Source organism: Amyelois transitella, chromosome 28, assembly GCF_032362555.1.
Source record: "Amyelois transitella isolate CPQ chromosome 28, ilAmyTran1.1, whole genome shotgun sequence".
In the NCBI taxonomy this organism is placed as follows: domain Eukaryota; kingdom Metazoa; phylum Arthropoda; class Insecta; order Lepidoptera; family Pyralidae; genus Amyelois; species Amyelois transitella.
In genome coordinates, this window is record NC_083531.1 from 306,664 (window position 1) to 324,630 (window position 17,967).

Consider the following 17,967-nt stretch of genomic DNA (forward strand, 5'->3'; position numbering starts at 1 on the left):
CCTTTACATAAATAAAATGTTTATATGTACTTACTTCATTTCTGAATTCTTTTAATTTTTTTCGCATTCTTTAATCCGCATCCATGTGGATGCGGATTAAAGACGACACATCCGCGTATGTGAAATCTGTTCTATGCGCATTACGCTTTTACCTTGTAATACTATGCAAGTCCATTGCAATATCTTTTGACGTAGACTAAAGGAAACTAGAGGAAAGTGCTGCTTGCGTCAAATAATAAAACAATAATTTTTAGACTTAACTTATTTATTTCATAAAAACCTAAATGGTTAGTCTCACATACACGAGGCGTTACGGCAATGTACAGCTTATATAAATTCATATTTTATTGCTATTTGCTAATTTAGTAGTGTAGACCATAGTAACTCGAAGACGAGAAAATTCGTCTAAATCACCCAAGTTATCACTAAACGTTTTCATTTCAATCTTACCATAACATTTTAGACAATATCTGGACAAAGCTTATACAACGGCTTATCAATAAGCTGGACCTAACATATTATTACGTGACCAGTCAATTGAAGCGATACGCCCAAACGCAGAAAATCATTTACATAAATTAAATTTTCGTCGAATTCGCGTGTAATTATGGTTGACTGCGCATGATAGTCTTCTTGCAATGTCTGTATTGCACAAGTGTGTATAGAGAATCGTGTAAGATAGATTGAACAAATAAAAACGTCCAAGGTCAGGTCAAATTAAAAAACGAATATTAATACAGGTATTGTGGCAAACGGAAAGATATAGTTTCTGTTTGCCGCTCCGGGAAAAAGATGTGATTTTATGCGAGTATATGTTTATTAATTTAAAAAAGAATGTAGCTTAATAATGGCTACCATCTAGCCTAGCGGTAGCAAATAGGGCCAGTTAGAATTAAATGCTTTTGTGCACTCTGATGTATCAATAAAAAAATCCTGATTTAAATGACTTAATTTCGCGTAAATGTAATCCGCGCAACCATACGTATGGACGCGCGAGTTAATTTTAGGAGCAGTATTCTATCAAATAACTAATGCTTGGCAAGAAAAAGTCTGAGGAGCGACTGATAAAAGTTTAAAACTGTTGATATATCTAATACAATAATAATGCTACATTAAAATAATATGTTTTTTTAAAACAATAAATACAGATACAGAAAGACAACCCACATAATTTCCCCAGATATTCCCTTGCCGAGCAGTGTGCGGAGCGGCGCGGCGAGCTAGTGCCGCTCGTAGCCGTAGTCGTCGCCGTTGGCGTCCTCGGGGTTGTACTTGTTGTCGTCCTCGGGCTCCTGCTTGATCTGCATGTCCATCGCCGGCAGCGAGAACTCGGGGTAGTCTGCGATACATATCGTTCGAAATACTGATTCATAATAATGTAAAATTCAATCAAGCGAAAGGAAAATAAAATTGATATATTTTTTTTTGCACTGGGCCATCTCGCTATTGAATCCCATACAGTGCAATTACAACACCTCTGAGACAGAGGCATTCAAATCGGTACAATAGTTTTCACATGATGCGAATATAAGAAATTTTAATAATCAACATTTTTGGCTTCTGTTGGTCTTTCTATGGATATTTAAAGTTTTTGTATACTACTTTTAAAGCCAAAAATATTACCATTAAAAAAATGGAACATATTGCAATTCTCAATGAGCAAAGTTATATATTCAAGGTTTGTTTGCTTTGTTGCTATAATTAAGATGCACTGAAGAACGAATGAGTTTTTATCCGGATAGATGTAGCGAGACTGACCGTCGGCGGGCTCCTGCTTGATCTTGATGTCCTCGGGCTTGACCTTGGGCTCCTTGCGCTCCCTGTCGCGGCGCCGCTTGCGCTCCTTGTCCGAGCGCTCGCGCTCGCGCCGCGCGCCGCCGCGCCGCTCCGAGCGCGAGCGCGAGCGCCGCCGCCGCCGGCTGCTGGCATTCACATTACATTCATTTATTAACTAGCTGTTTTATCACATTTCCCATTATTTCTTTGCTTTTTATAGTTGCAGCGTGATGTTAAATAGCCTAAGTCTTCCTCGATAAATGGTCTATTCAACGCAAAAATAATTTTTCAATTCGAACCAGTTGTTCCTGAGATTAGAGCGTACAAACAAACAAACTCTTCAGCTTTATAATATTAGTATAGATAAAACTCTGTTGGGCGATGGGCTACCCACCGGCCGATATAAAAGACGTGATTGTTAGTATGTGTATGTATGTAAAAAAATACACATACGTTAATTTTTCAAATAAAAAGGGAGAGATAGGGAAGAGGCATGATACACATATATATATTATGTATGTATTAGCCAGACATTTATTCCCCAGATAGTGTACAGGTTTCCGCAAACCGTCATCGTACGTACAAGCATAGACATATGAAAGGACCGAGAGAAATCATGCAAAATATTGTACATCGGGTTTTAGTTCCTAATTGCTCTACAGATGCCGCTAGGAATCGCACCGAACTTTTCACATTAAATAATAGATGGCGCAACTCAATTCATAAAAACAATGCGCCATCTAGTTTTAAGCATACATATATAGATAAAATCACGCCTTTTTCGCGGAGAGGCAAGCATAGACAACATCTTTCCACTTGCCACGATCTTTGCTTACTTCTTTCGCTTCATCCACATTTCGGAGACTCTGGACCTGACCTATTGCCAGGACGAGCTGTCTATACACGATTTTTAACAATTTTTCATGTTATCTGACGTTGTTTACGATGACTGTCAGTCCTTCCATTTTAGTATAAGTTAACAATAAACATTGCAACTCACGTGTCGTCCTCCTCCCTGGGGCGCTCCCGCTCGCGGTCGCGGCGCCGCGAGCGCGAGCCCGAGCGCCGCCGCGAGCGCGAGCGCGAACGACGGCGCGCGCCCGCTCCTGCGACACAACACACAGTTACTGTATGTATACTGCACGTATTGAGACATAAAAAGGTGAACATTCGCGCATAGATAGCACGAGAGAAGCAACACATTAATTCCAGAACGATTTTCAGGTTGAGAGAAAAATGTCACGGTGCACATTGGCATCAAATGTCATTTTTTAAGTGCTTCAAATGTGGGCCAAAAAGCAGGTGTTCTTTTGTAGGGTATATTTTGAACCAGCATACTTGTATTTACTTTTAAAATAACGACCGCCGTCTTCTGAAATGACTGGCCGGTGTCCTATGTCAATTGCACATGCTAGACACTATCTATGCCATGCACTGATTGGTACAGATATCAACATGAAAACCACGTTATTTCCCTCCATGATATCGTCTATTACTAAATATTGTAAACGCGTTTCCCAATTATGTGGCATACGGCATAAAATGAGTGATAACTGGATGCGTCATATCACGATCCAATCAAGGTAAGGCAATCTGATTCATGGGCGATCCAGGATCGCCCCGTCCCGAGAGAGAGAGAGGAGCATGCGCGTGCGCAATGCGCGGCGGATAGTTACGGTCGGCGCGGTCGTGGCGCGCGCGCTCGTCGCGCTCGCGCTGCTCCAGGCGGTACCGCTCGCGCTCGCGCTCGTTGTCCTCGCGCCCGCTGTGCTTGATGTTCACGTCCGCGCCGCCGCGCCGCGTGCCGCCCAGCCCGCCGCCTGTGCACACCATACATTATAATACATATACATACAATACCAGCTTAAAGTGTGTGTGTTTGATCAGCTGGTAAACTGGCAGGGAATGCCAAACGTCCGCACTTCGTAAATATTATTGTGCAATAAAGTTGTGCAATAGTTTTAAATAAATACATACATACATATAATCACGTCTCTATCCCTTACGGGGTAGACAGAGCCAACAGTCTTGAAAAGACTGATAGGCCACGTTCAGATAATAGAATTGAGATTCAAATTGTTACATCCATGGTAACGAGATGGAGTGGTCCTATTTTTTTTTGTGTAGTTAGTGCCGTGTAGTTCCCGGCACCAATAAAAAAAATTAAATGAATAAATACATAATAATACGCCTTTTCCCGGAGGGTAGGCACATACTACATCTTTTACCTTACTGCACGCGGTACCGCTGTTACTTCTACGAGTACACTGCGCTTTGGAAGCGGTAGCAATGTAATGTCTTGGCGTCATCAAGTAATAACTAGTCTGTTCCAATTTTCCGTTGGTGAAGTTAAACAGACTTGGAAGACGTCATAAATTTATCAGTTTTTCTAAGAGAAGTCATTTGTTTTAAGAATAGCAGCAAATATATTTTATTTGCTATCTAAATAAAAGTAGATAGTAGTTCGGTCCAAAGGTTCGTCGCGCAGAGAATGCCTTGTGGCATTAGGTCCACTTGTTGTACATTTCACGTGCATAAAGTTTAAATAAATAATGCATAAAGAAGCAGTGGAGTACCTTAATAGTAGAGGAACTGGTGGTTCCATCAAGAATTGCATTACTATGTCTTCATCGTCTCAGCGGTTTCCATACGGCCCACAGTAATATCATTCACTCAGCCAGTCTGTGTCGTGGGTTTCTCGGCATTTTGAAATAGGACCATTCTTACCTCTTTTCTATGAATATCGTAAAAGGCGACTAAGAGAAAAGCCAGCTTTTACCAGGATTAAGCTTCTGTTTAAAGTTTGCGGGATAAGACGAGAGTCACTTAATGTAAAATCCGAAGAGGTAATGATGTATGTACAGTAGTAGTACTACTTTTAAAATTCGCCTAGGAACTTTTTGATAGTGTAGAAAACCTTAATAAAATAACGACCTTATTACAGGTACATTAAATTCAATATCCTTAAACAAAATGTCTTTTTGTAGTAGGTACGCAGATTCAACTGGCTCCCCCTGATAGGCACAAATTTTTGCGCTATACAAAAACTTTGCTTTTGCGTTGGTACAATACATAGGTAACTAATAAAGTGAGCCACTCACCGAGCCTCCGCGGCAGCCAGCCCTTCACGGTGCGCGCGCGCTCCACGTCCACGAGCACGCGCTTGCCGTCGATCTTCTTGCCGTCGGCGTGTTTGTACGCGGCTGCCAACACAACGGTCATTACTCCGTGTCCGAGGCAACCCTCGTGCGGGAATCATTGATTTTTTTATGTACAACTTTTAATACAAATATCAAAGTTCAGTGTGGTCCTCACGATGTAGGTTAAATTAACAGTCACTCTAACAAAACAAATGGGTTTTCGAAATAATGGTGTAAGTTTCGAGGTACCTTTTGTAGTTCTTGTGACATACAATATCAAATTTTTTTTTGGAACCTTTGATTTTTGTCATTGAAAGTTGAAATAATCAATATAAACTCGCACGAAATATTGTTTTAGAAAAAGTTTATAAGGACTATTTTGATCGGAACTTCATTATTGGTAAAAGTTTTAGTTAAAAAAATTAAGTCAAAAATTAAGGACAGGTTTTTACGTCATATATATTTGTATAAGTTGCATGACTTAAGAATATTTGAAATCGATACGATACTATGGCAACAGTAAAAAGGATAGTCCGTATAAACCACAAACATACTTGACCTGAAACTGGAACATGTAGTAGAGAATATTTTGTGAACATCATGTGCGTTTATGATTTGTAAGGTGGGACAGCACGGCGAAATTAGAATTTATATTATTTATTCACCGCTCATAAAAAGTTTATTCGAAGCTTATTTCACTTCATGTTCTCAAAAATATGCTGTTATTATAAATATCAATCTTCTTAGCCTTTTAAGGATTTACTTTTTTTATAAATTTTCGCAATTAGTTTGGTACTTCACCAAGGTTGGACTGGCGATAGGGCTGACAGCGTTACTTGTACAACTTTTATGAATTAATTAAAATTACAATAAAAATAGAAATAGAGGGCGTTGTTATATGTCAAAGTATAGTATTTTTGAAAACAACAAAATAAAAAGTAAATGATTGAATAATAAAATAAGGAAAGATTGGATCACTTTCAACAATAACAATTGAACTATTTAAAGATGAGTTCAGTACACAAAGCATTGATTTCCATAAAACATGTTTCCAAATTTAAGATCGACTTTTGGGTAAAGTTATTCGGTGTACTGAATCTGTTCAAATAGCAAAACAGCTGTCACGTGACACACAACCTGAAAGAAGACAAGAGCATACCTACCGACCGAGCCGAGTGACGAACTAAGTAAAGTCATACCCACCGTATTATACCTACCGTTGACTCACAAAATACAATGAATTTACTTACTTTCGCAAAAATAATTCCGAAATTCGAGTCCCGACGGACGCAGTTACCTGGTGCGCTCTTACTTACGTTTCCGTGCGCAATCATTTAATTAAATTTCATTAAAAATAATGTAAAAGAGAATAATAGCAATTTTGTAATTACAGATATCTTACAGACCGAGGTACCTTTACTGTGCGGTCTTCATTACCACGATAATCTAAAAGTTCGTCTGTGTATGGCATCTTACGTTACTTCTCACTCACTATTGTTTAGATAATATTGACGGGCTTGGAATTTTAAATAATTGCTATTGAAATTGGGTAAAATCATTAGGAACTGTTTTGACTCTTTGCCTATAAAAAATAAATTAAATAAATAATTTTTTGAACATTTTTTAGTTATCTTTACGCTCATGAAAAATAAATACATTTTAAAATACGTTGACGTCCTTGAAATTAAATATTTACGAACTAACCGAAAACATTTAACTTTCCTCACAGAGCTGAATAAAACTTGAGTGAAACATGAGAAAACTAGACAAATAATTCACAATTAAGAATGATAAAATGTATGTGACGAAGCCTGCGTTTCCCATCACGATACTTTGCAATACCACTGGATAAATGTACAGCCGGGGTAATGTATTGATATATATATATATATATGAGAAGCGACAGGAAAGGCAGCCTGCAGCAGCCGCTAGCCACGAGCCGTACACAGACCGAGCCCATGGACTATCGTGGCACCTGATACACATAACGACACTACATAATCCCTCAAAATTTAGTTGTTTAGTTGTATGTTGGCACTCTTACCACATACAAACCTATTTAAAGTGGCCGGTATACTCGTTTTGTGGTCAATACGGCTGGGTCTGTGGTGTAAAATAGAAAAAATCACTTATTAATCATAGATGACAAGTCACACGCCAAACCGAACGGTTCGTGAGCGGTTCCCTCACTTCCCGGCCTTTTTGGAGGCGACGCTTTCAGTTCCACACCTTTACACGTGACGATCATCAGCACTGTTATAGTAATGTAATAGTTCCATTCATGATAACGGTTCCCCTCCAAGAAGGCCAGTAATTCTCGAAGATATTATCCAATTGAAATAGCTTCGAGAATTGCCATCGTCACAATAATGTTTTAACAGCAAAGCCCGATATATAATTTGTGGATGTATTGGTAAAAATGTTCTTTTATATACGCTAATACCCATTTGATAATGTTACAAGCCAAAAACAGGAAGCCCGTGGCTCTGCCAATTATTAAAAAAAAAAAAAGTATGAGCAAGTAAGATATAGATTCATTAAAAATCTTATTTTTGTACGATAAGAATTTAGTGTACAAATTATGACGATGACATCATAAATGTATTGAACGGTGCGAAGCGGCGCGTATAAGGTACACCGTGAATGCCTTGTATTTATGTGAAATTTACTTAAATTATTGAATGGCGAATGTATTCAGTTTCTACGTGTGAATGACCGGTGTCTAGATTAGAACAATGAGTAAGAATTTATAGAAAACTATTTAGTTTAGGACTTCTTACTTCCTAGTTACCGTGGATTCCAATACAACTCACACACATCTAAAAATTATCAGCTTTATTTCTTGCGGGGTTGTCAGTCAATGGTGATAAGCTGGATGGTATTATGATGTAATTAGATTCAGATAGTGAGGGGTTCCTAGCCAATGGCCTAAAAGATTAATCCATTAATTGACTTTTACAAGTCGCGGGGGAAGGGAAGCAGCTGGACTACACGCAAACTTGAAAGCGATAAAAGAATTTCTAAGTTCCTGTTAACTGTATTTAAGACAGAGCTACGAAGAAGATTGGATAATTAACACTATGTGCAATAAGTTTTACAAATATATTCTTATATTGTCACGTTCTAAATGAAACTATGTTATTATTGTCTTTGCGTATATATTTAATGATAGATAAGAAACAGTTAAAACTCCCTTTGCAAATATAACAAAGAAAGAACACATACCTACTTTTTAAATAAAATTAAAATGTAAAATGGTTCGTTATAAATTTTAGCAAAGTCTAACATGAAATTTTATTTGAATGAAGTAAGCCATGCCGTAATATGATTAATCAATAATCCCGTTACAGCATAGATAAAATGTAAAAAACTTTTAATCACACTTAAAATATAATAGGTTTTAGATATGATTGTACTTTTGTCACGTGATATATAACAAGCACATTGTCAAACTATTAACTATTTGTTTAATAAATTATGCTACAATATGATCAGATGATCATAAAGTAACATAAGTAAAATTTGTGTAAGTCAGCCTGGCAAGTATAAACTACTGTTAATTTGTAATTTGAAAAAATATTTTCCTACACATTTATATCTCCACAGGTAATTGTAATAAAATCACCATTTTCAGAAACGCGGCAACTGTCAACTTGCTATTTTTTAATTTAACCAAAAGCTTTTTATATTTTTTATTAAAACTGATGTCACTTGGTTTGCATTTGTTCCTTACATCATGAAATAAACTGTGAATTATACGACGATTCCAAAACTGGTTTTCTGTCTTTAATCTGTAGACAAACATATAGAGACTGAGTTCCTCAGGGATTCTATCATTGATGCGGCGATGCCACTCCTCCAAGGCGTCGGTGGTAATCTGCCTCTGAGCTGCGCAACTGAGCATCGCGGGCGACATCGCGGGAAACCATCTGTTCTCGTAATATCTTTTAAAACGCGTCATCGCTCGAGTTTTCGACGAAGTGTTCGCGACGTGGTTCCACGCGGCCGGCACGTGCCCGGCGGCCACTAGCGGCACGGCGGCGCACAGCGTCGCTACGTGGCGGCCTTCTCTCGTCTCCAGCAGCTTCACTCTGTCCGCGTTCTCCCATACATCAGTTTTGTAGTGAAGATAACAACCGCTCAATTCCACATGTGGGAAAACAGACTTGACTGCATTGAGCTGTGCCGTTTCATACTCGGATTTAAACTGTCTGATGTTCATTTCCAATTTTTCCTTCAATATAGAATAGAGGCGAACGTAAGTTTGTTCAGTATTGTTTGATAGCAAGATGTAAACGACAGGTGCTGTGTAAGGCATCTTATTTTTTGGATGCAAATCGAAATGAAGAGTGAGCAATCGAGTAAAGGGATGCGGCGCGGATGGGAACCTGTCAGCGTAATATGATCCGGGTGTCTTAACTATTTGCCTCGCGGTTTTTGTCGCAAATATAAGCATTTTTTCTTCTGCGCCGTCTTCGCACACTAGAAAATTTTTGGCCAATGCTTTTGGTATGTGTACGTCTGAGAGGTTACTGTGGTTCGCGGTGGTGTTCAAGAATGCGTCGCGCGCCCGGTTCAAGGCGTCCTTTACCAATTTGAATGACGGCAATAAACTGTGGTGCTCCGCGGGCACACTTCGCCGTAGTTTCTGCTCATTCTCCTCAAATATTTGACGCACTGACCTGAAGTCCTCGCACACTGCCTTCCTTAGCATTGAGATGTGCTCACACACTTTGTTTATTATATCTTCCTCACAATGAAATCTGTCTATTTTTTCCATTTTAAACTGTAAATTAACTCGACACGGTTGATAATTATAGGATTTTTAACGCGAACAACTTTTTAATGCAGATATGGAATTGTCGCATTTATTTTTACCTACCCTCTAATGTACGGTATCATATCGTGTCATGTACGTATAAATTTTTTTGTTTTAACCGTCATATTTTTTTTTATTTCACGATGAAAATAGGCGCGCGAATTTTTAAATTTAATGCGTACGTATCCTACACAGTGTCGACATCAGATCAGACATAATATCATATATCAATAATATAGATCCGACATAATATCATATAAGTATCAATAATAACAATAATATCCGACTATCTTCCTAGCAAAGCGTAACTAACGCTAATTGAGGCCAGATTATATAGCAAATAGCAATAAAACAAACGAGGCATTTTTTATAAAATATAAATCCGACACCCAACCCGTCCATCAGGGAAGTACGCAGCTTAGAGCTGCCCAGCCTTGAAGTAAAAGTTTTTGTTTTAGTAACACTCTAATGATGACTAGAAACTTAAAACCAAAAACGCATAAATCATTTCCCTAAAAAAGGGCACGTTCACCTGCATGTCTTAACGATAGAAATAAGATTAAAAAAATATGCGGATCAGCCCATCCCCAGATTGTTATCAACATTAACAGTCACGAGAAACTGAATACACCGACAGTAAGCACGCTGCGCAGGCGCAGGCTCACGGCGCACACAATACGCGCCGCCGCCGCGGGCGGGTACTCACAGTGCATGTCGCGCTCGTGCTCGTACTCGATGAACGCGTAGCCGCGCGGCTTGTCGTTCTCTGTGTTGTGGACCATGTGTATCTGAAACAGTACACGGGTCACACTTGATCTTATCCAATCACAGTTACGTTTACACCCAGATTGTTAAACGTTCCACGACTAGTAGTAGTAGAAGGAAGTATGGAGAGATCGTGGCAAGTGGAAAGATGTAGTCTCTGCCTACCTCTAAAAGGCGTGATTTTAAGTATACCTCGAGAATTCCTCAACTCGACTCAACCTCAATCGCACATATCGGTATTATTAGTGTAGAATGTGTAGGTTGCATGTCAAACTGTTTTTCCTGACCGTAAAAATTGTTTGAAATTCAGGGGACAGAATGTATATACATACATAAAATCTCGCCTCATTCCCGGAGGGGTAGGCTTCTTTCACAGATTCACATTAGTTACTTTCGTAACCCTCTTCAGTCAAGTCAAGCTAATTGAACAGAATGTATTAATGGTAAGTCACTTCTATTTAACAATTAGGGTGAAACACTAAATGCTGCTACCATATTACTGTTAACATTTCCTTACCTTTTTAATTGGTCCATATCCTTCAAATTCTCTCCTAAGTTTTGATTCAGATGTGTCATAGTTCTGCAACAAAACATTGTTTCTTAGTTTTCAGCTATTTACGATGCCGTGTAACCAGCATCTAATATGGGAAAGGAATCCCACAGAGGTCAGATGAGATTAGCTTCATGTAAAACCTGACTTACCCCATCCTAATCCCATCAAGTTCATGGTCAAAGCTTCCTCTTCAGAGAGATGAGGATGACATGGGTGTCTATGAGACGATCTGGCTTAAATCTTTAGGGCAAATAATAGTTTTAAAAAGGTTTTAAAATATGACTATCGCGATTCTGGACTTTAGACAAAGGCCTACAAGCATTTGATGCATCTTTCCTCAATTTCTTTAGGTAATGAAATAAAGGTAAACAACTTATTAGGCTTTTTGTTGATAAGTACATTTAAAAAATAAGTGTATGGTAAACAGCAAAAGGTATTCATTATGACAGTTCACAAAAACACTCATCATGACTAAAATATCTTAAGTGGACTGTAGTGCTAGAACTAGAACTAGTAGGTATAGAACTGATGGGAACTTACTATCCTAGCGACGAACAGAGTCTTGAAGGGGTCGAGCGTGGAGCGCGGGTTGGCGGCGGGGTCCCACAGCGCGATCTCCTGCTCCAGCTTGTACGCGGTCTGCTCGGCGCGCTCGCGCCGGCGCCGCTCCACGCGCTCCTCGCGGGTCTCCACGCGCGTCGGCGGCGGCGTCTCCGAAGGGTGCTACTCATAACAAGTTACATTCAAAGCCCTGCTTTCAGTCATAATATTGTCACAAGATAACTTTAAGTGTAGGTAGTATGGATCGGGGAAAAGGACATTTGGGAAAAGAGTTAATCAAGGAAATGGACTTTAAAAATCAACTGGAAATTCTCGTAATAAGACTGTGAGGACTTAAGTCTCTATTAGTCCATGTCTGTGTTTTGGAGTTTATTGGAAATAGACAGACGAGGCGGGGGACTTTGTTTTATAATATGTAGTGATACTACCTTATGGGGTACACAGAGCTGATAGTCTCAACTCAATTTAAGATTCATATAGTGACAGGTTGCAAGCCTATAGCTTAAAAGAAGAACCCCAAGTTTCCTTGACTGACTTTTAACAATCTACATGAAGAGAAGCAGCTGGCACACAAATGGAGTGGTATGAACAAGAAGGTACTAAACACAAGACTTAAGAGTGGAATCCATTGCAGAAGACTTGTGTCCTTCGGTAAATGAAATAAGCTGCAAAAAAAGAAGTATCTCAATAAGGTTCAAGAAAAAAATTTGTAAAAATCAGGTTAGAATATTAGGAGCAGTTTTCATTACACAAGTAGTGTCAGGTATGTGAGGTAGGTAAAGTCCACAATCAACTTTGCAGTCCATTGCAGATGTCTCGAGAAAGCCTCAGTCATTGTAATAGTAATTCATAATTGTGGTATTGTTACCTGTAAATAATTTGTTCCGTTTAATGGACTATTATCATTGTAGGTACCTACTTAGTCAATGTGTTAACCAGTTGTGACCAAGTGCTAAGGTAAAAATCAAGCAATAAAAAAAATACCACAGATTAGATTTTAAAGTAGAACCAAAAAGTATTTAGGCAATTGATAAATGTGATTTAGAGATATATTCTTGCAAGCATATATTTTTGCTCCGTATCAGTACATAATGAAATCTAATTGTTGCGTGAAATTGCTGAAATCACTGGTTTTATTCTGTGGGGGAATAATGATATATTGTTGGAGTATTTAAAGTCTTATGTCAAGAACATTGCATTTTTAACTTTAAATAACTCTGATTTGAAATATTAGGTTTTCAAAAAATTTACTTAGCTTAGAATTCATGTCTGATTGATGATTTTCACTTTAAATCAATATGATTGAATAAACAATAGGTTTCATTAAATTTGTGAAAATGTACAATTAAATTGGTACGAATGAAAACTTCTGTTTTAATAATTAACCAATTCAGTAACAAGCTGACATATTAATTTTTTGTCATTTATGTTCATTATGCAGATGCAGTAGGTAATTAAAAAACTAACCTCAAAAACGTTGAGAAATGCACCGACGCCATCGTATCCTTTCTGTTTCTTCTCATGTGGAAGCTTCGCTGCTGGTGGAAGGTACGGGATAGGATCCCGAGCGGCAAATAATGCCAATAAATTTGGTGGTAAAAATTGCGTCATATTGCCATTAGTAAAGAACTTGGATCCAAATTCACACACAAAACAAAACAGACAGACTGTATTTTAATAATAAAATAATGACGCAGTCCCGTCCCGATCAGTCCCGATGTTATCGACCACAGATAATAATATAGGTTTTATAGAAGTTTTTTAGGCATTGAACCCTGGTTTTAGCACAAAATACTTGTGACGCGATTCAAAGTATTTTATACGGACACGCAGCGCTCCTCGTACTTGCAGTGCCAATCAAGCCCTAGTTTCGGGCCCCGCAATACTTGTAACCCCACTTCAAAGTATTTTACTCGAACGCCCGCGACGCGCTTTAAATGAAAACTGATATTTATTACTATCGCATTATGAATTATAGTCGTGTGTGCAACCTTAAAACCACACAGTATATTTTTGCCAAACCCATTGTTTTCCCAAAAAATACTCTCTAATATTTTACTATGAAGTACTTAGACGTGCACCTCGATACTCCTACTCGTATATCTAATTCATTTGATTATAAAGCTGCTTAAAAATAAGAAAATAAAATATGTTCTTAATAATGCTATTAACATAGGGAACACAATCTTGTGATCAACTTTAAAACACTTGGAGTATTAATGAATTTAAGCTTGTATATTAAGTATGTATATTATTTATGGGATTATTTTAAATATTTTTTTGTTGGACGGCTCGTTCGACACTTAAATTGGGGTACAGAAATGAGAATGGTCAAGTAATTTTATGTCTTTTTATGGACGAAATTGTCAAAAGATGCAATTATGCTTTAAAAGTTTCGATTAGATTCCTGATCGATTTAATTACTATTGAGATTAAGTTCTACATATTACGAGAAATGATGGTAATTTTTCTCAAATCGAACGTATTTTTTTTTGTGTTAAACGTTTTGTTCCTTATCGCAGCACACCAAGCTCTATTTTCTTTGAAAGATTTACAAGTATTTACTCATGCACATACCTAGTATCTCTGGTAGGCGATTTACGACTCAAAAGGAGATATTACGTCAAGTCACTTCACGTCAATTAGCAGTCAGTGAATGAAAAAAGGATGAAACGCGGGGCACCAGTGTTGCCATTATACCCAGAGAAAAAGCTACCAATAACCTTATGATAATACATAGATGTAGGTACTATGAAGATGTATAAATAAAACAGTGTTATAAATAAAATTTAAATCTGAGTAAAAAGCGTGGGGTGCCTGATGTAGCAAATATTAAAATCATTCTATTAGCATATATTTATAACAAGAGAGTTATGAAAATGAAGTAAAATGCACCCCACGCTTTTTATTCCGATTTAAATTGTTTTGTTTATAAATTTAATTTTGTTATAATTTTAATCGGAGGTAATTGACTATAACTGATTGTTCGACTTGCTACTACTGTTTTATAATTCCTTTGTCATTAATTTTTATTTTCTATTTTTTAAGTTTGATTAGCAATAAAAGCGTAGTTTTTTAGTTTTTTTTTAACTATTATTTATTTTCTATTTTTTAGTTCGATTAGCAATAAAACGCGTAGTTTTTTAGTTTTTTTATACAATTATTTTTTGGAAGTTAACACTTCTGGTATAACTATCTTACTAGAAAAGACTTTCGCAACCATGCGCCCATCGCCGGAGGTTTTCACAACTAACTTTCTTAAAGTTATATGTGGCCTGATTGGATTAAATCTCATAATATTCTCATCATCATGATTCTTTTTTAGGCGATAGGCTTGCAACCTGTCACTATTTGAAACTCAATTCTATCTTAAAGCCAAATAGCTGAACGTGGCCTATCAGTCTTTACAAGACTGTTGGCTCTGTCTACCCCGCAAGGGATATAGACGTGATTATATGTATGTATGATGATTGTTAAACCCAGTTGAAAAAAATTTTATAATGATAAATCACTGTTAATAATATTTTTGACTATCCAGCAAACATAATAATTTTCGATTGTGGCCTTGCCAGGAATCAAACCACAAGATTAAGAGGCAGATTGATACAGGAACAAAAATATTTCAAACATACCTCCACTGTCTTTACAACCAGGAACGCAACAATGTTTATCTGAAGACATCGTGGCACTTTTGTTGTAAAATCTGTCTTTTACAAAAACAAACACAAACTTGGGACTCCTATCTCAAATAATCAGGTACTTTTTACAGGAGTCCTATCTCAAAATATCTGCACAACACAGTGAACACGGTCAGAGTCCAATTTCAGATGATAAAATCACACGAATATCCGGAAGAACAAAGCTCGACTCAACGGAAGATTCCAAACTCCAAATAACGACAAGTTATCAGCACAAAACAAAGTGCAAATAGGTAAATACACAGGCACCGGTATAAAAAAACAGAAAGAAAGTTTACAGGTGTTCGAATCGAATTCAAAACTTACTGCAAAACTTATTTGACATAAATAAACTGTCACTCATTTTCCAAACGAGTATTACAGTGTTGCTATTATAAATAGGCAAAAGATACCTAATGTTAATTCAAGAATTGCATTAATATGTTAAATACGTATTAAATATCGCAAAGTTCTGTAGGTAGTAACTTTATTCTTGTATTATTGTAAATTTAGTTGTTCAATTTTCATTTATTACTTTTGTTTTATTACATATATATTTTTTATTGTTTTAAAATATTCTACTAATTCTACTATTGTTTCTAATGGTAATTCTAAATGGAGCGATGCGATGAAATAAAAAAGCCTCAGGTTAATAGTAACATTATATGGAAATATATTACATCTCTTTTTGGACTCCTTATACGTCAGAACTTCTTCGTTTCTTGTATGAAGATTACTGGCACTGGTGCTATCTCTGTCTCTCTTACTCTCATACGAAGGATCTAAAAATGAATTTATTAATCCTGGCAGTTTTAATAAGGATAATGAGAAACTCTTATCAAAATATTGCATTGTCATCGGTCCTTGATACGTGTGCAAAGTTCCAAGTTGATCAGACGTTTAGAAATCAGTGAAAATTAAGCTCAAAGATTCCGTTACATATATACATACATACATACAACCGAAGCTAATAAAAGCGTAGTAAAAAATAAAAACGAAAATAGACAAATTGTATTATTTAGAAACCTTAAAAACCAATATAATTACAACAATCAAAAGTATGATTATGAATGCGACCGAACTAAAAAATGCTATTGTAAAGCCGGTGACATGTCTTCCAACGAAAGTAGGCTCTGGTTCATGGGTTCTGAACCCTAGCATGCTTTGAAAATAGTGCTCTGAAGGTCGCGGTTGACGATGATGCTTTGACGATGTGGTTTTCTTATCTATCTCCATACTGTCTCTAAGCGAATATCAAGTTATCTGTAATAAAAACAAAAATTGAAAAAATATCGCACGAAATTGTTTTTTTTTATTGTGCACAGTGGAGACAGCGGAGAAAGAAAACGTGAAATGAACCACCCGTATATTTTTTACAAGCCTTAATTTCTATCAGCTGCTTAGGATGAATCTTAGAGGCTTTTGATGACAAATTAAAAAGTCAAATTTCTTTTAGTATTTATTATTACTCTTCCCAAAGGTTTCCCAAACAAGTTGACCTACATTTAAGGTCAACTCATAAACTCGTTATTAAGAAATAAACAACGAGGAGTAAAAATAGAATCCCTATAAAAAAATTTAATGGGCACCATAAACATTTAAAATTTCTTCCTAAGCAGCCATCTTCGTCGCACAATATTCGCCTGATGATGAAGTCACTCTGGCATGGTGGTTCTTGGAGGTGGGGATTCGGTTTCTCGACACCATCTCCACCACTGCAGCCAATATCAAGATTTCTGTAATAAATAAATTAATAATATCATATTTTTGCATATAGCCAAGCACAAGCCATACAGCTCAAGGTGGCCTATACTTATGTATTTTTGCACAAGCGCATTCTCTATTGTATAAATATGTTTATTTCACAATTTGTAACCATAAGCGTCATCTGAGAGCGCATATAGAGGTAGGTGAAGTTGTGAGTTGTAAGCATGTGGCTTCTAGCATTAAGTCCACCGATTGTATCTTTTAATTGTCTTAATCCTTTAGTCCCTGTTGTGTCCTATCTCTGGGAAGGCTAAAGTAAATCCTATTTGACCTTCGCAACCATGCAGGGCAATTTTACCAATATTAGATAATCGACGCTAAATAGAATAACCACGCTCAATATCTTTGATTGAAGCTTAATTTGATTCCTAGTTCTTGTAACATGATACCTGAATGTGGTTTCCGCACGATATTTTCCCTTATCTTTAAAGTATGCGTTAATTTTCAAACTAACGGACTTTGTAAGTCACAGATATTTATTTATAATGTCAGAGATTGTACGTACTCAATCAAAGAGGTACTAGTGTGTATGTCGTACTTTAATTGCTCCCCATATTTAGAAAGCCCTCAGTCAATTTTCAAAATAATGAACATTGTAGGGCCGTTGAAAAATTACCTCCCGAATTCCGGATGGCGATTTCTCTTTGGTATTATGAAAGTCACAAGCCCATTGAGCGAACTACTGTTGACAGAAGGACAGGAGGCTTAATCTTGTTTAGATTTGCTTGCAAGAAGGCATAAAGAATTAAAATAATATGTATGTGTGCATTGTCGGGTTTACATTTTGAAAGTAAAAAAAAATAAAATTAATCGATTAATCACAATTTATTACACCAGTTTAACACAAATAATGTAAATCCAATATGTGAGTAATAACACAACGTCGGCTTAATTATCAGAATGCGTAAC

At 37.0% G+C, this 17,967-nt stretch overlaps 1 protein-coding gene across 2 annotated transcripts; it reads right to left on the bottom strand.

The window, feature by feature from the left end:
• Positions 1–259: 259 nt before the first annotated feature.
• LOC106139372 (U1 small nuclear ribonucleoprotein 70 kDa) lies at positions 260–13,358 on the bottom strand. Of its 2 annotated transcripts, none has more exons than XM_060952234.1 (9): positions 13,082–13,358; positions 11,594–11,776; positions 11,018–11,080; positions 10,442–10,523; positions 4,878–4,979; positions 3,453–3,596; positions 2,777–2,882; positions 1,759–1,919; positions 260–1,339 (listed from the first exon to the last, which is right to left on the bottom strand). In XM_060952234.1, the coding sequence occupies exons 1-9, from the start codon at positions 13,223–13,225 to the stop codon at positions 1,221–1,223; spliced, it is 1,104 nt and encodes a 367-aa protein (XP_060808217.1). In that variant the 5' UTR covers positions 13,226–13,358; the 3' UTR covers positions 260–1,220. The 2 variants fall into 2 exon arrangements, with proteins under 2 accessions (XP_060808217.1, XP_060808216.1); XM_060952233.1 differs by having other exon boundaries at positions 1,759–1,922.
• Positions 13,359–17,967: the final 4,609 nt, after the last annotated feature.